The following is a 20,317-nucleotide window of genomic DNA, read 5'->3' as shown; positions in this document are numbered from 1 at the left end:
GAGGACACAAGACCCGATATGCTCTAATTAAACATCATTAATGAGTCGAGAGTGAAATTAATGAAAGAAAGGAGAGGGAGAAGTCTTTCAGGCTTTAAAGGGACGTTTTTTCTGCTTTGGCAAATAAATCTCTGTCTCTGAAGTCAATGCAGAGTGAAAAGCACAAGAAAAACAACTTTAGTGGGTTTTGGGCCACATGAGTTTGAAAATATTGCTGGGAGAATAAACTTGCATTACAAAAGTATTTTGCATATAAAATCAAAGTAATTAGAGCTTCTGATCTTAAGCCAAATTTTATCTTTATGGATTGCATTCATTGTATCTCTGAAAAGGAGTTATTTACTGTTTTCAACATTTTCTAATAAGTGTGTAGATTAAAAATGTCTAATGTGTGAAATTTGCAATGTTGCCTAGAATGAGGCTCTGCACAAATAAGTCTTGAATAATTGCAGCTTTCCTTGATACAGTAAAAGGCCTCTTTTTTTTTTTACCATAAAACTAAAATACATTTTAAACATAAATATATGGACATGTTTGAACATAGTATGTATTTTCACCCTCATTCATATTGGTGTAAATGGTCATTAACTTGAAACTCGACAACAAGCAGAATTCAGTCAGGATTTTCAAGCAGAAATATGCACATGTGGAGAACCAAAACAAGACTTTGAGAGCTAAAGCATTGTATTAACAGCCAAACAAACATAATATAAGATTTAATAGATTCCAACTGAAGCACATCAAAAGCTACTCTGCATTGGCAGAACCTTGATTTCTTGATTCTAGTTGTTAAGCTTCCCAATTTTTGTCTGGATGTGATCCGTTTTGAAAAACCTTTGCAGCTGCTTCGTCAGAAAGCTGTTGACGAAATGCCTCTGCACACCACAACTGGTTGGTGGTGCTAAAACTGGCATTTAATTAGCAGATTCCCATTCAAGACAGACTAAAATACGTCCATTTTTCCAACATGAGCAGAAGTTGTTTATCTTGGACACATGTTCAGACGTCCAGCTGCAGCAACCAAAAAAACTACAGTTGTTAGCAGGCACACTTTTTTATTTTTATTTTTATTTCTCTCTCGTCATTTTCTGGTCAAATACTCTTCAAACCCACAACCGACTAAGAAACATGCAGCTTCGGGATGCACTTTTAGCACAGTTTTAATTTGTTCATTTAGGAGTATAACAACCAATGATAAAGAAACTGACCAAAGTAGACAATCTTCGTCAAACATGTAAAAACAATAAGCTTCAACAAACCTTCTTTCAAATAGTTCAGAAAGTGCAATTAGAAAATCTAAATATAATGTAAAATAAATGAGCATAAAGTATAGAATTAAACTGAATAGATCTGCCCTTGTGGATCGGTAAAATTGTCACTGGTGTAAGTTTTTTTTCAACAATACATATATTAATATTGGATCGGTGCATTTCTAATGAAGCTCGTACTGAATAAAAAACTATATCCTGTAAGTTTGTTGCAGTTTTTGAATCTTCAAAAAAAGCGTCTTAACCATCTCAGGATATATCGAGCATATGTGTCCAAAAGTGTAAAAACACCACTTAACATTTTTTAGTGGCATGTATAAATTTGCTAATTCTCATGTTTTAAATTAGACATATGCCTGTGAAATAGACGAACAAATATCTGAAGCAGGCGGTTCTGCACTTCATTGTAGTGCAGAAGTCGGAGAATTTTCCAGCAGGACCGCGACAGAAACGGCTGTAATAAGTCAGGGTCTGGTGTAGGAACCGGGGTAGGGTGAGCATGATTGGAGCAAACAAGATGAGGTGCAAGAAAGGTGAGATGTAGAAGGAGGAGAGGCGAGCGAAGTAAGCAGAGGAGTCGAAAATAAGACGTGCACGCTGAGGAGGTGTGATGCTTTTAAAAGGCGGAGAGGCAGTGGAAATGCTTGGTGGGTAACTTTAAAGATGAGCCGAGAACAAATCAAAGAACCCTTTGTAACAAATCCCAAGGCTGGAAGTAGAAATTTGTGGATAGCATGTTTCTATTAGCATATTTTTGTCAAAGTAAAAATACTAAAGAAGTGTGCTGTTCCTCTGCAGGATGTGGACGCCTCCGAGATCAAAGTCCAAGTGTGTGTGTATGCCTTTGACCTCCTCTATCTCAACGGAGAGGTAAGGCCAAGTGATACAAATATTACCCAGAGATCGCTCAATTGTTCCTCTTGTCTTTTTAAAAACTTCCACGCGTGCGGGTGCATATTTTTTATTTATTTTTTTGTTGCAAGCACGCACGTGCGCTCGCAGCCCCGCCGAGACGCCGGCATCGTCCTTGAATACCAATGACGGTGCTACTGGAGGCTGTAACTGGATAATGATTGTAACGCTCATTGTAATTCCAGCTGAGTGTGTCTTGATTGTGTGTCTGTCTGAGACTCTCGACGTCTGAGAGGGAGTCTGTTCCTCTTTCAGACCATGTGTGTGCTGCAGATGGTGACTACGACTGAGTGAGGATGTGTTTGTGTCCTATTTATGCAGAATTTTTAAGTGAATTTCTTAAATCTGCTGAAGACAATGCTAATGAGTGGGTGCTCCCATCATCCTCTACAATGTGAGCTCTCCCAAGTGGATTGAAGCCAAATTGCATCATTAAAGGAACTCCAGTAACTCTTAAATCCTGCCTTTTCAAGGCCATTTCCCTCTTAATTTGTTATTTATGCAAATGTTATCTTTTAATATTTCTTTATGCTGAAGCTTTTTCTCATTGTCTTGTTTTTGTCCTGAATGATTTATTTATTACCCACTGTTGATGTCACTTAACCTCCTAAATTGAATATATGGACACAGTTATTGAGTTGGACTGTTACGCTTTTGGAAATTTCATTGAATAAATATTATTTTACGCTTCATAGGAACATATAATGTATTTGAATATATACCTAATTGCAAAATTATATTTAGGTAGGAACTATTCAGTTTGGAGTTTGACTCAAGTATAAGTATAGAAAATAAAAATCTTGACATTTTAAAGTATTTCTGAAGATTTAGCAATAAATGATTTAGGAATACATGAAAAGTTTACATGTGTTTTAGATTAATTTAGATGTTATTCAAATATTACTATAACAGCAACAAACATTGTCCAGAAACTCTGAACCAAACAAATAAAGAAACGATGCCGATTCATCCGTCCAGCCACATATCTACACATCATTCAGTACATAGTTTTCTCATCATCTGCCCAGCCGCTTCGCTTCTCCATCCATCCATTCAGGCTGGATGCCTGCACATCCAACAACGGATGTTCATCATAGATGGTCCATCATTCATTCGTTTTTCCATCTATCTGTCCATCCAACCATATCTGTTCATCATTCGCTCAACCATTAATTTTTCATCAATCGTCTCTTAACCCATCCATTTTTACATTCAGCCATTTTAAAAAAACATGTTTTTTGCCCAACAGATTTACTTTTATAAGTGGGACAATAAAATTACTTTGGGTTTGTTTCAGATAAAATGGACAGAGATGGAAGTGGGAAGAAAAATGTTGAACAAGGTTAAAAGGGAAAGGAGATGAGACTAGAAGAGACAGATGTGTAGAACGAATGCAAAATAAATTCCTAGAAGTCAGCTTCTACACATGCAGAAAGAGAGGAAAAACAGAAACTACAGCAACAAACAGCATATGTATATATAATGACTACAAAGTACATGACATAAGTTAATACAAGATGTATTTAGTGGCAACTGCAATGTTAAAACAATGTCTATTCAACAAACCTTATCTGTCCACCCCCTTGTCACTCATTTGTTAAATATTTTTCCATCCATGCATCTGACCTCATGTGTCCGTCCATCTGTTCAGCATTAATTCCCACACCTATCAGATTCTCCCACATACATTTAGATGGAACTGGAATTGGAAGCTCTCCAGTTCATTTTCCACTGCACAGTTCCTTCTCGATGCATGTGGGAGCGCCTGATTTATATTCTTTTCTTGTTAGGATGCAGGGAACAGGAGAACTACGCTTGCCTGTGTTTGAGGTTACATTAAAATAAAACGAATTACCTTTCAGTCTGAATAATTTATCAGTGAAGTAATAGTCATTTTTCTGTCTAAGTTACCAACAGGCTTTTAAGTATGAACAAATTTAAATGTGTGCACTATGAATTAACATGCACATTATTTCATTAGTTATGCATACAACAAATGTGCTGCTCTTGTTCCCAAGTTCAGCTGTGGTTTATGTTTAGCCAACATTTTAAAACATTTAAAGGTCTTCAGAGAGCTTTGAAAACGAATACTGAAAATACTTAAATGGTAACAAGACGGTCTGATTCTTTGGCTGCAAAATTTTATTTAAAAATGTGGACGAGCTTACTGTAGCTGAAAACAGTTTGTGTACTTAAGGTGACAAAAGTTACGCGATCTTTGTCACATTTTGAAACTTTTGGATCTGGGGACAAACGAAAACTAAACTTTTTTTTTTTTTACTAAAAGCTCCTCTGGTGTGATGTTGTTACTGTAACTTATGACCAGATTTAGCTGTTGTACAAGAGTCATTTTCAGCTTCAAAAAGAAATAAAAGGCCTTGTTTACAGTTCAGAAATCTTTCTCCAATGACGTCAGATGGTAAATTTAAAGGTTGGGAGAAAAGTTTCTGCAGCCAAAAAAGAAAGCTGCCAAAAATGCTGACTGTGTGAAACCATAACCCTCAGCTAAAACCTGACCAGCCACCTGGAGCTGCGAGTTGAGGACACACGGGACACAAATACAAGTCATCGATCGTACATGGAAAATAACCTTCTCCCAGGCCTAACCTTGCCGGGGAATAAAAAAAACAAGGGCTTCTTTTTACATTTTTCAACTGAACATCCACTGATAACTACTTGTGAACCGGAAAGAACACTAAACATGATTTTATGGTTGAACGGAGGAAGCTTTGATATGACAAGAAGACTAAGGGCAATCCATCTCCATGACACATGTACCCAGTCTGCTTTCATTCAAGGCTGTGCTTTGATGCGTGCCACCGTGTCATTATATGCCACATTTTGATTTTAATAGCATAAACGCGACAGAAAATCTGCAGAAGCTGTCATCATATAGGTAAATACTGACTTGATCCATACTCCATGCATGTTGTGTCATATTAGGGCACAAACATAGACACAGATACACATTTTCCATTTTAACTATGTTGCAAAGATTTGTGGAGTTCGCATCATAAACCTCCTTGGATCACACAGAGCTGGATTTTAAATTAACATTTTAATTATTTACCTCACAGACTAAATTGATTCTCAAACCTCCAAGAGATTGCATCTGTAAGAAAATCCATCTTTGTATATTCTAGGCAATGCAAAAAATAAAATAAATAAATAAATAAAATGACTTGTATGTTTGAGACTTCATTGTTCTGGAAGACTGCATTTGCATTCTTACATTTTCCTGCAAACTTATTTCTACCGTTTCAAAGATGAATGAAAAGTTTCAATTAAAATACAAATTTAATTTCACACCAAGGCATTTAAAGAGATGATAAAATATTCAGTGGGAAAAAAATTCAACCTTAAATAATTGATTTTTACAGTCACTGATGAGATGCTAATTAGCCCCTTTTATGTTAAAATATTGTACATCTTCTTGCAAATAGGATGGCATTTCTCCTGTAGCTTTTAACAAATTTGATGTACACAGAGACAGATGTTTAGTAGGACCAAAAGGTTTTATTTTATTTTTTTTTCCCTGCATGCCTTGTAAATAACCCTTTGGCATTTAGGTGGTCTAATGGTTGTTGGTGAGACTTGGTGACCTTAATATACTTCACACTTTTCTGCACCTTTCAAAGTGTTTGTTTTGGAGATCTTAGGACTGGTCTTTAGATAACTTTAGGTCCCCAGCTGGCCTTCTTTGTGACACTTCCAGTTGTTTAAACTTCATTATTGCTTTGCCTTTAGATCAGGCTGGGTTTAGACGAGTGGAACTTTCTGTTATTTCCAGACTCGTGAAAACTTTACCGTTACAGAGCAACCCAAGTGACGCTAGCTGCTGGAAAAGACAAGTGTTACCATCCAGAAACCACTGGCTGCATTCTTATTTATTGTGCAAGAGGCTCTACTAATGCTTTTCAAAGCAATATGGCTGTATAACTGCGCATCTATTTGCAGCCATTTTGTTGTGAGAGTGTAAATGTTGAGTTGGGGGGGAGTGAGCAGCAGCAGCTTATTTGGATTAAAAGTGACAAGAGGCCCTAAAACATCTCATTCTCTTTTTAAATGGACTATATACAGTAGATAAATTTGATTTGGATTTCTAGTGTTTTCCATTTTGAAGAATATCTAACAGACGAGGGCTTGCACCGCATTTCTTCCCCAGCATTATTAAAAAAAAATCCTAAATATTGTTCAACCCGACATTGCAAGAATAAATAATAATAAAAAAAATATTTCAGGTCCATTTATTAATCAGTTAAAATGTTTTTTATTCTACTGCAATAAAATCTAAACTAATTTTTATGTGTTTTTCCACCTCTTCACCAGAAGTAACGGTTGTTTATGGCACTCAGTACAAAAAGCTTTAAACCTCAATGGCTCCCCGAGCTCAGACATATTTAATTTTAGTCAGATTTATGTTTTGGGCTACCAGGACTAAGAAGCAGAACAGCATGAAGGAGGCAGATGTGTTGATGTCATTTGTAATAAAAATCCACATCTGTTTACTTTTAGTGTCTTGCCTTCTGTCTGCACACTTTCCAACCCAGCCAAGTTCTGACAGATTTGTCATATTTAAGAGTATTTGTCACCATTTAGTTAATTTTTCATAAACCCAAAATGGGAAACGCATTCAAAACTGAATATATAGGGAAAAAAAGGAAGACAAAATAAATAAGAAACTGTGTTGTGCATGTTTGTATGCTTACATGGGCGCGTGGGTGTTTGTATGTGTGCCCAAAGCTGCTGCATCCAAGACTGTATTCCGAGAAAGTGCTTGTTTATACGTGTGTGGGCAGATAGTTGATGGTATTTCATCCTTGTCATTGCAAGCCTCCGAGCTATCAGGAGGAAACTGTTGTAATGATACGGTTTTGCCATTTTCTAATGATGTTTGTGTTTCTGTCTCCGCGCTCAGTCCCTGGTGCGACAGCCGCTGTGTCGGCGTCGGGAGCTGCTGAGAGAGAGCTTCACAGAGGTGGAGGGAGAGTTTCTGTTCGCCCGTTCCATCGACTCTCACGACACTGACGCCATCGCAGAGTTCCTGGAGCAGTCCGTCCGAGGTCTGTGAAACGGAGGCAAACTTTTTCTTCTCGTCTTCCTACCTTTGTGTCATTGGTGTTTGTGTCATCTTCCCGTTTGTGACATCTTCCCGTTTGTTGGCTCCCCTGAATCTCTTTGTGTGTGTGGGTGCTTTGAGTAAAAGTTTCATTTTATTTGTGTCTTTCTCCGTTGCCTTAACGTGTAAACTGTCTGTGTGAGCGTATCCAAAGCGACGCCAGAACTTGTGGGTTGTATAATGGATTTATTTTGTGTTGTGTGTGTGTGTGTGTGTGTGTGTGTGTGTGTGTGTGTGTGTGTGTGTGCGTGTGCGTGTGTGTGTGTGAGACTCTGAAGTATAAAGGATGTGTTTTCCTTGTGCATATGAGTTATGTCCCCGTCCTTGTCGGCGGCCTCTTTGTTTCCCAAAACCCGTTTGTTTCCCTTTGAGACCCACCAACACAAAGACACTCCGTATATCCAACAGATAATCTCTTAATTTCCTTTCTGCACGTCCAGAGTCGTGTTTTGGTGCATTAATGTGTTTGTTTGTGCAGACTCCTGCGAGGGCCTGATGGTGAAGACTCTGGAGAAGGATGCGACCTACGAGATTGCCAAACGTTCTCACAATTGGCTCAAGGTGTGTCTGCGTGCGTACTGGGAAATCAGTTTTTATTATACAGGTAGAGTGAGCAGCACTGCTTTTCTTTTAAAGTAAACATGTTGCTGGGAATTCTGCATCCTTGAATTCAAATGGATGCTGCTACAGAAATAGTTGTGCGAAGTTAAAACATGGCAGCTCTGGTTTTAGTTTGAGTAAGATGGAGGTGCCCAAGTACGACCCTTCTTCAACTGACAGCATCAGGTGTGTTGCAGAATAAAAATGGTTTCCCTGGAGGACTGGATTGGAGAACTGATCTAAAACAACAAGATTACTCAGGCCAGTATTGAAATCTTGATTATTTTAGGGGTGAAATGAATCCTCGAATAATCCTGGTACCTCAATTACTAAAAACCCCCAAGACAAGTTATCTGCTTCAAAGCGTCATGAAGTATGTTGTAATAAATACTGTTAAACTATTCAGCTCACAGTGGTCTGGCAAGAAGGTTTTTTGTATTGCACAACATCTTTTTTAGTCCAATTAATGGCCAGAATAATTGATAGAATACTGAATGGCTATGAATAATTGTTGTCAACCCGTTCTAGATTATTTGTCGCAGACTGGATCTATTTCCCCTAAAGAGTTGCTCTGTGATATTTATTCTTAAATACATATTCAGCTGCAAAATAACCCAGATAGTTGATGCCAATTTTGCATAAAAAGTATTAGAAACAAATTATTTTAAGTGCAATTTAACTATTCATGTTTCCTTTTTACATGATCAATTTAAAGTTTCCTCTTAGTATGTGAGACTGCAAATGTTTTATCCAGTCATGGTAGAGTTTCTGTATTTCATTTAAATGCATAGAAGAATAAATTAGCCTTGTAAATTGGGACTGATGGGTTGAAATGGGTCACAGTTTTTAAATTTAAGTCCATTTTACTGCTGTTTTTTTATGCACTTTGGACAAATTAAAGGCTTTAATTTGAAATTAATTGCAGGTTTGTTTTATTTATTTTCACAAAGTTCCAACATGGCGATGCCTAAGTATCCATTGTTTGGGGAACCGTTTACTAACAGCGTTTTAAACTGTGCTTTCCACATCTCTTTTAATCTGGTCAGTTTGACTAGAAATAGCTTTGTAAAGTATTTGTTGAAACTTTAGATTTTAATGCATGTCAAGGTTATAAGTCTGTTTTTAAATTTGGTTTTTGGTAAATAATACCTCTTTAACTCTGAGTTTTTTCTCCCTTCCAGTTAAAGAAGGACTACCTGGACGGTGTGGGCGACACGGTGGACCTCTGCGTGATCGGTGCCTACCTGGGAAAGGGAAAACGAACAGGCACCTACGGAGGCTTCCTGCTGGCCTGCTACGATGAAGACAATGAGGAGTTTCAGTCAGTCTGCAAGGTAAACTTTTATGTTTCATTGTTTGGTGACAGGGTCTTGCATTCCACACAGAAACTGCAGATTTCTGAAGCGTTTCCAGGAAGCTGCCGAAGATGCCGTCATGTAGCTTTCACCCCCACATGAAACGTGTGGGAGGTGGAATGATTGGATTAAAAATTGCATTTGTAGTGCAAGCAACTTTTGGATCAAACTTATCTTAGACAAGAAATTAGATTATGATACCCAAGGGTTTTGTGCTTCACATGTGCAATATGTAATTCAGATTGAGACTTTAAGGCTCCCTCCGTTCGTCACTTCATCATGGAGGATTTCTGGAGAGTGCATTTCTTTCTTTCTGGGAACTTTTTCCACACAGTGTTCTTCTAAAAGTTGGTCTTCCTCTTAAGTCTTGCTTGGGAGAAAATCTTTGTGTCTTGCGAGTAAGTGCCTCTCAAAATAAGTGATAAGCTTGTTGTGAAGATTTAAAGAGCTTAAGCAAGTTGCACAGTTTGTTCTCTACTCTGTCCTCTAAATTCCCTGTCTTCATTTTTTAAAATTATTTTCGTAATATTTTTATCCATAAAGAAAAAGGAAAAAGATTTAGTTTGCTGCACTTGTAGCAGAAATGTATTGGCACCACAACATTCCTCTTTTGACTGAAGCACCTCAGCAAACCAAAACCTGACTGTATGACATTAAAATCACTGTTTCATTGCTTTTAATTGTCCAATTAATGCTTATATTTATATGTAGAAACCTTAATTCTTTAAAGTTCTACATATTTTAAGATTTTTTTGACATGAATATTGCTTTCCAAGCTCCTAGTGTCACTTGTGCAAAGTTGTTTATTCAGCCATAACCTTAACGTGTTCCATCACTTTTCTGTTAGTTTTTTATTTACATAATTATTTTTTCATGTATTTTAGCCCTATAAAGGGCCATCTTTCAATTTACTTATTAACCTACTGCTAAAACGTAATTCTTGTTTTTCTTAAAATACCCAGTGCTTCACTTTGTTCACAGCAACATCTTAAAACAGGTGAAGACACATGCAGTCTTCAAAAATCTCATTTTTATTTAGGAAGCATTGCTTTATTTATAAATAACTTTGTCTTTATGTCTGTATCTCCATCTCTCTTGGCTACATTTCCAGTATAGTCTAAAACCCTTTAGTATTTTGTTAGTTTGCAAATCTTTTTGAAATGTAAGAGCTGAGAGTAATCTTTGTTTTGATTGGATTTAAATTCCTAGAATAATTTTACCTGCTGCAGTTGAAGCACAATCAGCTAAAGTTGGGCCTAAATAAAACACAAACATCTTTTTAAAACGTCAACCTTGATACTATTTGTAATTTCAGTTTATAAGAACTAGATTATGTTGCAGAGGATGAGTTTTTTGATTTGGTGTGACCTTGTTTATTTGGTGTAAGGAAAAATCCCGCTGAAGTCTGATCTGACAAAACATAACATCTAAAGTCAACGCAGTATTTTAACTTATGTCCTTTTTTCATAATTAAGCTGTTTTTACTCTTAAATGCAAGCATTACTGCAGAGGAGCTGCACATGTCCTCAACCTTTACGCTGTCCGTCTTGCAGAGATTTCCCTCCCATGTTCCTAATAATAACTGCAGGTGGGAACAAAGTGATAAAATAAGCCTCTTTAACAAAACGTTCTCCTGCCTTCAAGCCAGCATGGCCCACGGAAATCAGTGAGATTAAAAAGTGTGTCTGTCATCTTCACACATTTATATTTTTCAAAACAATAACGGAACAACTCAGTGGTTTTAACTGGTTTGCTTTCAATTCTTTAATTTTAAATCCTACATCCAGCTGGTCGCAGAGACAAAATGGCGGCACTGCAGCAGGTTCTGGAGCCGCAAAGCCATCTTATGTGTTACTGCATATGTTAACCAGTGTGACACATCATTACCCCTCAGCTCCTCCAGGCCCTTGGCTTGAAATGTTTTGTAACAAAAAATTATTCCATGTCAAAAGTTTGGGTATAATTTTCACCTTTTTTATATGAGTATAAATAAGTGATTTTTTTTTAATACTCATATAATTTTAGTTTCAGAAACGATTTTTTCTATTCAGTCTGGAGATTCTGTTTAAATTTTGTGACTGGAGAAAAAGATATTATAAACAAACATTTCACTTATTTAAAACTATTCTATGAGCTTCTATGCTGTGTCAAATTCCTTCAGTTTATATTTAAACAAAAATAAGTTTGTTCATAAAATTATATAACTTAAATTACCAGCATTAGGTTAGCTTAGGTGTCTGACTTTTTCTTAAATAAAAAAATATCAAAGAATTACTCAAAATGCGTACAGTGGGTGAAACAACCTTCCACTGTGGACGAGTAATGCAACATGCAGAATACTTTGCGTTTTTCCTATATAATCTATTTTTATGTACTTCTATCCTCATTATTGGTTTGCATTAGGTTTAGATTTTTTTCGGGAATTGCCAAAAGATTTAGATGCGATTTAATAATATTACGCTGCATAATCCCTTACAGTACTCTGCTCCCTTTTTTAAATCTTCAAATAGTTTTTAAACCTGTGTTTTGTTGTTTAGTAAATACAAAAACAAATCTGTGAAAATGATTCAGACAGAAAATTTGGCCCCTGTGTGTTTCCGTATATTCATAAACACTGTTATGTAAGCAAATCATTTTCCCCTCATATTGACAGAGGATGACCTAAAGCAGAGTACCGACTGCAGTTCAGTACTTTTATCTGTAATTATATCTATAAAATGAAAGAGAAATGGCGGCATGCCGTCTGAACGTCTCACTGAGACGGTCGTGCCGATTCAAATCAGGAAGGATGCGTTCTGCAGGACACATGAACTGGACCACAGAAACACTCAGCTGAACTTGTGTAAATATGGCATTTATCTGTGTTGCTTTGCTGCAGCCCAGCAGCGGCTGTGAGCTGATGCTGTGTGGCTGCAGCATCCTGCGCTCCTGTGTGTGCAGCATTTCATCATCCTCTCGCTCCCTCAACGCCGGGCGTGAAGCAGAGGCAGAACAAAAGAAACCAGAGGATCATACGTTAGCATTTGACTCACTTTTTCTTTTTCCCCTGCAGATCACATTTATGCTCATGTCCTAGTGAAATGCCCTTGCTACAACATTCAGAGCCAGCGTGAAAATTATTGTAAAAAGCTGCACACAGTTTTAGATTTGGACTTTTAGATTCAGGTGATGTCAGCTTTGCAAAGACACCTTGGTGAAATCTTACTGCGTTTGTTCCCTTTGGACTTTTTTCCACATCTGTATGTAAATCTAAACTTATTTGTTTGCAATGTGAACCGTCAAATTCTAGTTTACCGAGTTGAAATATAAAAAGTTAAAATATCTGATTTCGTTGTATCATTTGTTGCCTGCTTGCCTAACAGGCATGGATGACTCAGAGCTACAGACTTTTTCACTGGTTTTTGACGAAAAATACAAAATAAAACATTTTGGTGCAGAAGTGAACGCTGCACAAGAGAGACTTGAGCCCTGTAACGTTTGGCACAGCATGAAATCAGAGGAATAAAAGGAAAAACTACCCTTTATCCCATGGTTTATACTTGTGAAGGAAGGAGACTGAAATTCAGAGGACGCCTCGTAATCCTGGAAAAGTGTGAAATTTGTTATATTTTCCAGTTTTAGATCATTTTAGGATTTTCAGACTCGCTTCAGATTTCCATTTCTAAAAGATTCTGATTGCAAGATGGGCTTTCTGTGAAAAAGGTTTGCTGCAGCACCGCTGTTGTGGTTTAATAATAGATTTTTATTGGACATTATTGAGTATATAGTGATAATTTTATAGTTGGTGTTTAAGAGACTTGAAGGAGGAATCCTTTTGCATCCATTTTTCACTTTCTTTAGATAAACAGTCTGAATTGTATGAAGGAATTAATTGAATTCAGTAACAAAAATCTGTATCAAACATCACCATTCACGCGTTAAGACAGAAAGTTTTAGAAATAAGAGTACAGTAGATGTCTTATTTATTTTAGTTTTGTTTATTTAATGAATTAGTTGCGTTAATTTAGTTGTGTTAATCATTTAAATTGAGAGTTAGTGTGACAACAGGTCTGTTTGTCCACTTTACAGTTATTTGGTGTCAGGAATGTCTTATCAGTTGGTTTTGGTAAGAAATGTCATTTTTGATTCTTTTGTATTTTGAATGTGAATAATTCAGTCAATCAAGTTTATTTTTTAAATATTTCAGCAATTAGGCAGATCAAAGAGCTTTAATCACAACAACATAAAAACATCATAAACAAATAATTCAGCCAACAATTGTGACAACCAGTTACAAATCATCTTAAATACACATCAAACATGGTGGTTAATGTTGCATTTATTACAATTCAAGAGAAACTCTAAAAGCTTTGTGGCCTCGATTTAAAGGAACTCAGCGTTTCAGCTGTTTGGCAGTTTTCTGGAAGTTTGTTCAAGATATGTGGTGCATGGAAGCTTCTTTATGTTTGGTTCTGGTTCTGGACATGCATAGTACACCAGAACCAGAAGATTCGTCTGGAAGTTTGATACAACAACCTTTTTTTCAACGTATCGCATTGACAATAAACCCGACTGTCACATTAAAATCATGACTCCTTTCTAAATTCCTAAAATGGTTCCTTCGTGGTAAGGATATCTTCCTCTGTCGTCAAACTGGAGCCATTTTCTACAAACACGGTTTTAACACCTGTAGGCCTCTGTAATGTTATCTCACAGTCAAACAGCACTATTGATTGGATTAAGCTGCTGGAGGAATTTGATTATCAGTCCAACCAAACAAACAAGTCACTATAATTGGCTGAGTGAAAGAGGTGTTGGGTTCTCACTCCTAACAAACTGTACCACAGCTGGCTCGCTAGGAGAACAGATAAATAATGCATAAAGGTCCCACAGCTGAATTAAACACCTCTAAACCTTGAATGCTGCCTCGCTCTCGTACAGTTAAACTTCTCACGGTCACTTGCAGAATATATCTGCCAGTGACTAAATGCTAAATTTTCATGATATGCCTGCATTTTTTTTTTCCCCCACTTTCCCACAGCGTGTGTCATCCTTTTAGGTGTTTACTGGTGTCTCGGCGAGTTCAAATCCTTTGAGAGGCGACATGACACTTTAGGCGAATCAGGCAGACAAGATGCTCGAGTTGTGGGGGGATTTGCTCGCCTTTCTGTGTTCTGCCTCCTGCTGCCAAATGTCTGCTGTCGCCCCACGAGGGAATGTGTGTATATATGAGTGCGTGCCTCTCTTATCTCTTCTCATCTCTTTGCAGATCGGGACAGGCTTTAAGGATGAAGATCTGGAGCAGCATTACAAGTTTTTAAAGGTGAAGTAGAGCCGCATGAGTGTTGAAGTGAAAAGCCGGGCTAAAATAATCAAAGTTTCAGGACCGCTTTACCTTTTGTTTTGATACCCTGTTCTTTTACAATCGACATCATCCTCCTTCACACAGATGCTTGGAGAGAACATTTGCAATTAGAAATTGCAAATTGTAGGGTTAAAACAATTAATCGATTGTTGAAATAATCATCAACTTATTTAGTAATCAATTGATCGTTAATTGGAGTATTTGCTGAGAAAATGTGCTTGAATTTTACCTTAATTAAAAGTGAAGAAACATAGCTACACACTGAATCACTTACCCAGGAGTACCTTCTACGTTTCTCAAACTATTTAAAGTTTAACCCATTAAACAAACAGTCACAGACCACCTAACTCACTATCACCCCTCAATAACACAACATCTTAATATAAACAACCTGACATGAAAATATTAGTGTCTTAACTCAGTTATTTTTGTCTCCTTTGTTTGTCTTCATATGGGTGGCACTCTGTGTTTTGAGTTATTTGCATATTCTGAAAGTGGATTTTCAGCTTTCCAATTACCTCAAACACATAAAAAAAGGAATTTGCTCTTTACTGCCAAGTGTTGTATGAATTAGTAAAATTTTAGGGCCGTTTGTAATTTAGACGCATGATAAAAGAAAAATAGACTTGAGTTGCTTTGGCAGAAATAAAACTCCTCTTCTTCACATTTAAATATAAAAATTATCCACAAGTTTCTATCTATTGTATTTATTTTCTGATTAATTCAAAAATAGTAATAACTGTTGGCACACAAGCAGAGCATTATAAGCAAGAAAAGTCGTTAAATAACTTCTCACCAACTGAGACGCGGTCATACAGCCGTTCAAAAGAATCGAATCACTCATGAATGACTTATCAAAACTCTTGGCTTCCTCCGATCATATAAGCCAGCGGTATCTTTGGTTTTTCTTTTGAGTGACCCGGTTTTAAGCCAATTATCCAATATTATTTTTAAACGCAGTCCTTTGGTAAGCTAGCTGTGTGCGTCACATTTTAAGCTAATGGTAATTACTTGCAGTACCTTGCGAACCAGTAGGGGGCGTCTGGGGATCACAGTTTGAGAAAGACTGTTCTGTGGGGAAGAAAACCCAAATAGTGAATGAATGCATTGACTACCCCAGTAGCTTTGTGCAGGAAAGAGGCAACAACAAAGAGTACATACACCTCATTATCAGATGCAATACTTTCATCAGAGGCTCGCTCCAGGAAGTTCACATTACCAAACACAGAAACCCTGAGCCGGGCTACAGTCTGCAAAACCAGACAAAGTACTTATCGCTAATGACTGCAATAACTCTTTCAGTGGCTTTATCCTCAGAAGAGGCAGAGCTAAACACCGAAATACATCCAGTTGGTTTGCAAATGTGGAAATCCATGAATTACTGCTGCTTCACCTTTTTAAAAAAATGCAGCATTGAGAGGAACCGTGGGGGCGTTTTCTGACTTTGGGTAATGAATTGCTTTTTCAATTTACATTAGAAGAGGTTTGTTCCAGAGCAGCGGAGCAGCAGCATTTTAAGCACTTGTCAACCGCTCTGTGAAAATGATAGCTGTTGAGAGAGCCCGACTTCATTTGACTTCATCGGCTCATTTTAGAGCCGCTGTTTCGCGAATAGCAGTAGAGAATGGAGCAATTTGTCGAACTCGAAACAACATTTCTAAATATACGTTAATGTACAGCATTTTTTATTTATTTTACATCGACAAAGTAATCATTTAAACATTAGAGACTTAAGTATCTGTTGTGTAAACCGCTTCACAGAAGTAGCGCCTGAGAATGAGGTTTAAAACTTTTTCCTTTTTCTTTTTTTCCTGGAGCCAATAAAGCCTGCACTGTAGAGGTTTGTAATGAAAGTGATGGATGGTGAATTAAAGCGAGCCGGCGGTGTGGCCGTGCTGCTCTTGTTGCAGCGACGCTGCAGGCCAATAGGACTCTCGGCAGGGAGACAATTGGCTTGTTTACACGGCTCTGAGTGGTGAGGTGCTGTGTTAAAATGAGGGCTAGCCTGAACCCTCGTTTCACTGCTCAGATGCTGATTTTTGATTCACTTGGAGGCTTTTTAACCAATAACAATGGAATAAAAGTGAAGCAGGTTGCTTTGTGTTGGACCCAGTTTCCTGTTTCGCTTGTTAAAAAGCTTGATTTGAATGGATTAGATGTTTCTCTAACAAATGCTATCTTCTTCAGAATTGCATAAAGAATTGCTTTTTAGGTCTTACTTTGTTTTGCTGACTGAACATTTCAAGTATTGTTTGTGGTTTAAACAATGTAGTGTCCATTTTACAAGTCATCTTTATATTTTTTGTATTAAATGTTTAGTTTTATTTAGAACAAAATTAAACAACATATTCATGTTCAACTAGACTTTAACATTCAACTCAATACTTTAACATTTTTATTTTCTTACTTTATTCTGCTATGTTTTGTGTTTTCATGCTATTTCACCCACTCTAAAACACTCTGGGTTGTTGTATAATGTTATACTAATAATTTATTTTATAAAATTGCTTCAATCTAAAACTATTTTGAATGTTAAAAAAGTTGCTACTTATTTAGTTTTCTTATTTCCTTATTAATCAGATGAATTAAATCATTGATAGAGATGTTGTTTATGTATTTCTTGAAATAAGTCACAGAAATTACATATATATGCTGATTAGAGACATACCAATTAGCTTTTAAGTGGCCGGTCTAAGTTTCCTGTCCTGATTAGGATTTTCCTGCTATTTCACATTAATACGAGAGCTGCTGAAGTTTTTCAGCCATATCGTCTGGCCCTAATGTAAACATGCTCAAAGCCGCCATTTTGTTTGTCAACCATGTTTTACAGCTTCTGTTTATTTTGACTTTCAATTCAGGTCAACTTTGCAATAAAAATATCAGGGCTTGGCTAAGATTTTTTTATTTTTTTCCCAAAATAAAGTCATAATACTACAAGAATGCAGTTGTAGTAATGCAAGAATAAAGTCATATAATAATAAAGTTCAAATAATATAATGATAAAGTCGTAATGTTAAAGGAATGTAGTAGTTTTATGAGAACTAACAACTCAACACAAGTGACTTCAAACAACCTGCTATTTTCAGACTGCAGAAGTGGAAATTTTCCATTTCTCTGTGTGAAAAGATTTACTTTATTATATCTTTGATTTAAGGGATTTTAAAGGGTTTTAGTTAGAAAAAAAGTAACCCTTTTCACCTCTGGATCATCAGAAATATATCAAAAACTGTAAAAGCAATCTGTTATTGTAAAAAAAAAAAAAAAAAAAAAAAAAAAGTATGCATCAAGAAAAAAATTTATTTGTTTACTGCCAGCAGGGATGGACATAGTCTGTTCCTCATCCCAACAGCTTGTGGGAAGAAGCTGGTTAACACCCTGCAGGACCTGCAGCAGATGCTTGTTGTGGCTTCTCCCAGAAGGCTGGAGGGAAGAGTGGGGGGCGGCATGCTGGGAGACGGATGGTGACGGTCCCTAAAGGTGGCTGTGGCTCTGAGAATGCAGCGCCGGTTTAAAAACTTTCCTCTGGGAGGGGAGAGGAGCATCACTGATTTCTGTTGGCTCCTTTCTAGCTGCTGCTGTTCATAGACATGAAGCATCCAAACCAGGATGTGAGTCGGCAGGTTGAGACATTTTCGGTGGTGCGTCTGAAAGACACCAGCCTCTCTGGAGAGGACGCAGCTCCCACTGAGCTTTTCAACCACTCACTGCTTTAGTGTTGATAAAGTCTGCAGAATTTATCAGTATTCTGATATAAAACTTTTATAATGTGGTCATTACTAAACTCTATACAGACAGGTATTTAAAATATATTTTAAAAATACTAATTTCTATTAATTACCCAGATTAATCACTTTTTATTTCTTGCATATTAAAGTTCCACGATGGAACCTTTGCTTTTAAGTGTTTCTGGTACAACAGTAAATCTGGCGCACAAACATTGACAGATGGCCAAGCCGCTTTTCTTGGTCCACTAGAAATTAATTTTTGCTTCAAAAAACAATCTGATGGTTCGCTGGAACAGACTATTGTTGTGCTTAAAGGACTCAGCCTATCACTGAAGCTTTTCAAGCCTAAAATAGCATCACAATGCTAAACATGTTGCACCAAACAAACCTCTTCATCGCTAATATCAGCGTCCGCATTTCTAAAAAAGTATTTTTTTCAAAGAAGTTCCATGAATCGGTATAAAAGCACTTTGCACCAATCTGATGGTTGAATAACCAAATAACTTTGTTGTTATGAATATCTTTCTTGTTAAGCTATTCACAAAAAACATTTTTGTTTGGGAATATTTATTTTGTTGTGTGGCTTTCAATTATGATGCAATTAATATAAAGGGCTTGTGTCACTTTTGTTAAAAATGCAGAAAAGAATGTAGGAGTCAGAATATCAGTTAATAAATCTCAATAATGTAAACATTTAAACAGAATTAATTACAGTGAAGGCTACAGATTTGTAGCCTTCACCTTTCTTAAAATAAATTGTAATATTGACCAAACATTAAATTATAAAATAATCCCATGAATTTTTACCCATTCTGAATGAATGCATTAAAATCATCACCACTGCTGCATGCAGCAGAAACAGCTGCCCTGTGTTAATATGTCAAGTTTGTAATTTAATGTACAGTGTAATTATTGTATTCCTGAAGGCATGAGGAACACACATCCCCTAATAGAGGACTTGACCTATTTAATGAGGTTTTTCATTCAAAATGAAGTGATTTCTGCACTAAACTGACCCACAGCATCGACAGACTGTCTGAGGTAGACAGATAAAAGCACTTGAGTTAAACAGAAAGTTTCCTGAAAAGCAATTAAGCCACTAATTTTCATGTTGTATGCATACATACAAGACGATCAAGTAATTATAGGACAAAAAATTAGGCAATTCATTCAGTGCTGCTTTGTTTTGTTTACACTAGAACCCGTTATACTGGAGACCCTGGAGCTTAAAATACATATTTGTCTATGTGAATCAATGAGATTCCTGTAAATAAACCATTTTAAATCCATCCATGAAGAGCTTTTCTGCAGACTCAGTCTGGACTGGTTCTGTAGAAATCAGGGAATACATGCTGGCATGCTCAGGTGTGGTCGACCATCAAAGACTGTTCAATCTGCAAGGTGTGTGTAATAGTCTGTAAAGTCACAGAGAAAAGCTGGGTAACCCCCAAGCAACAAAAGCCTTTCTCACATTTATCATGCTTCCTTTGATTTCAGTGCACATATTTTTGTTTTAGAGAAACAGAATTGGAAAAGTAAGGTTGAAAAGTCCAGAAATGTGCTGATTTTAGCCGTTTTTGACCTAGAAGTTACTATATAAAATGAACCAAACCCCAAAAATATTCAAGGGACAAAATAAGTCATTGAACTAAAATCTACAAACTAAAACAACCTATAAAACTTGCAAAGAATGTACATAACGGCATACACCTGATTTTATTTATGGATTAAAGCAGATATTTCCATTCACTAAATTATAAGATACACAAACTTATTTTTTTTCCAAACTGTCTGACATTAAATCAGGCAAGTTGTTTTTGGATTGTTAGGTTTATCAATATTATTTCTAAAAGTCTAAATTCATAAAAATGTCAGTGTAATTATATAAATATTTTTCACTTTTTTAAATTCAGACGTTTGTGTTTAAAGATGCTGAGTGAAGCTGTCAGTGTCTTTTCCACGGTGAAACAGCTTTAACTGAGGATGGACTGAAA

The 20,317-nt window shown here is 36.7% G+C and overlaps 1 protein-coding gene across 1 annotated transcript in view; it reads left to right on the top strand.

The window, feature by feature from the left end:
• Positions 1–20,317, top strand: part of lig1 (ligase I, DNA, ATP-dependent) — a 71,289-nt gene that overhangs the window by 43,833 nt on the left and 7,139 nt on the right. The window contains exons 20-24 of the mRNA XM_015008460.2: positions 2,067–2,138; positions 7,099–7,243; positions 7,778–7,860; positions 9,081–9,233; positions 14,503–14,556. Coding sequence (XP_014863946.1) covers positions 2,067–2,138; positions 7,099–7,243; positions 7,778–7,860; positions 9,081–9,233; positions 14,503–14,556 — 507 coding nt within the window. The remainder of the gene's footprint in view (positions 1–2,066; positions 2,139–7,098; positions 7,244–7,777; positions 7,861–9,080; positions 9,234–14,502; positions 14,557–20,317) is intronic.

The sequence above is a fragment of the Poecilia mexicana genome, unplaced genomic scaffold, assembly GCF_051168715.1.
Source record: "Poecilia mexicana isolate PSO_F unplaced genomic scaffold, ASM5116871v1 scaffold_17, whole genome shotgun sequence".
Taxonomy (NCBI): domain Eukaryota; kingdom Metazoa; phylum Chordata; class Actinopteri; order Cyprinodontiformes; family Poeciliidae; genus Poecilia; species Poecilia mexicana.
Note: the sequence above shows the minus strand (reverse complement) of the source record. Positions and strands in the feature narration are given on the sequence as shown.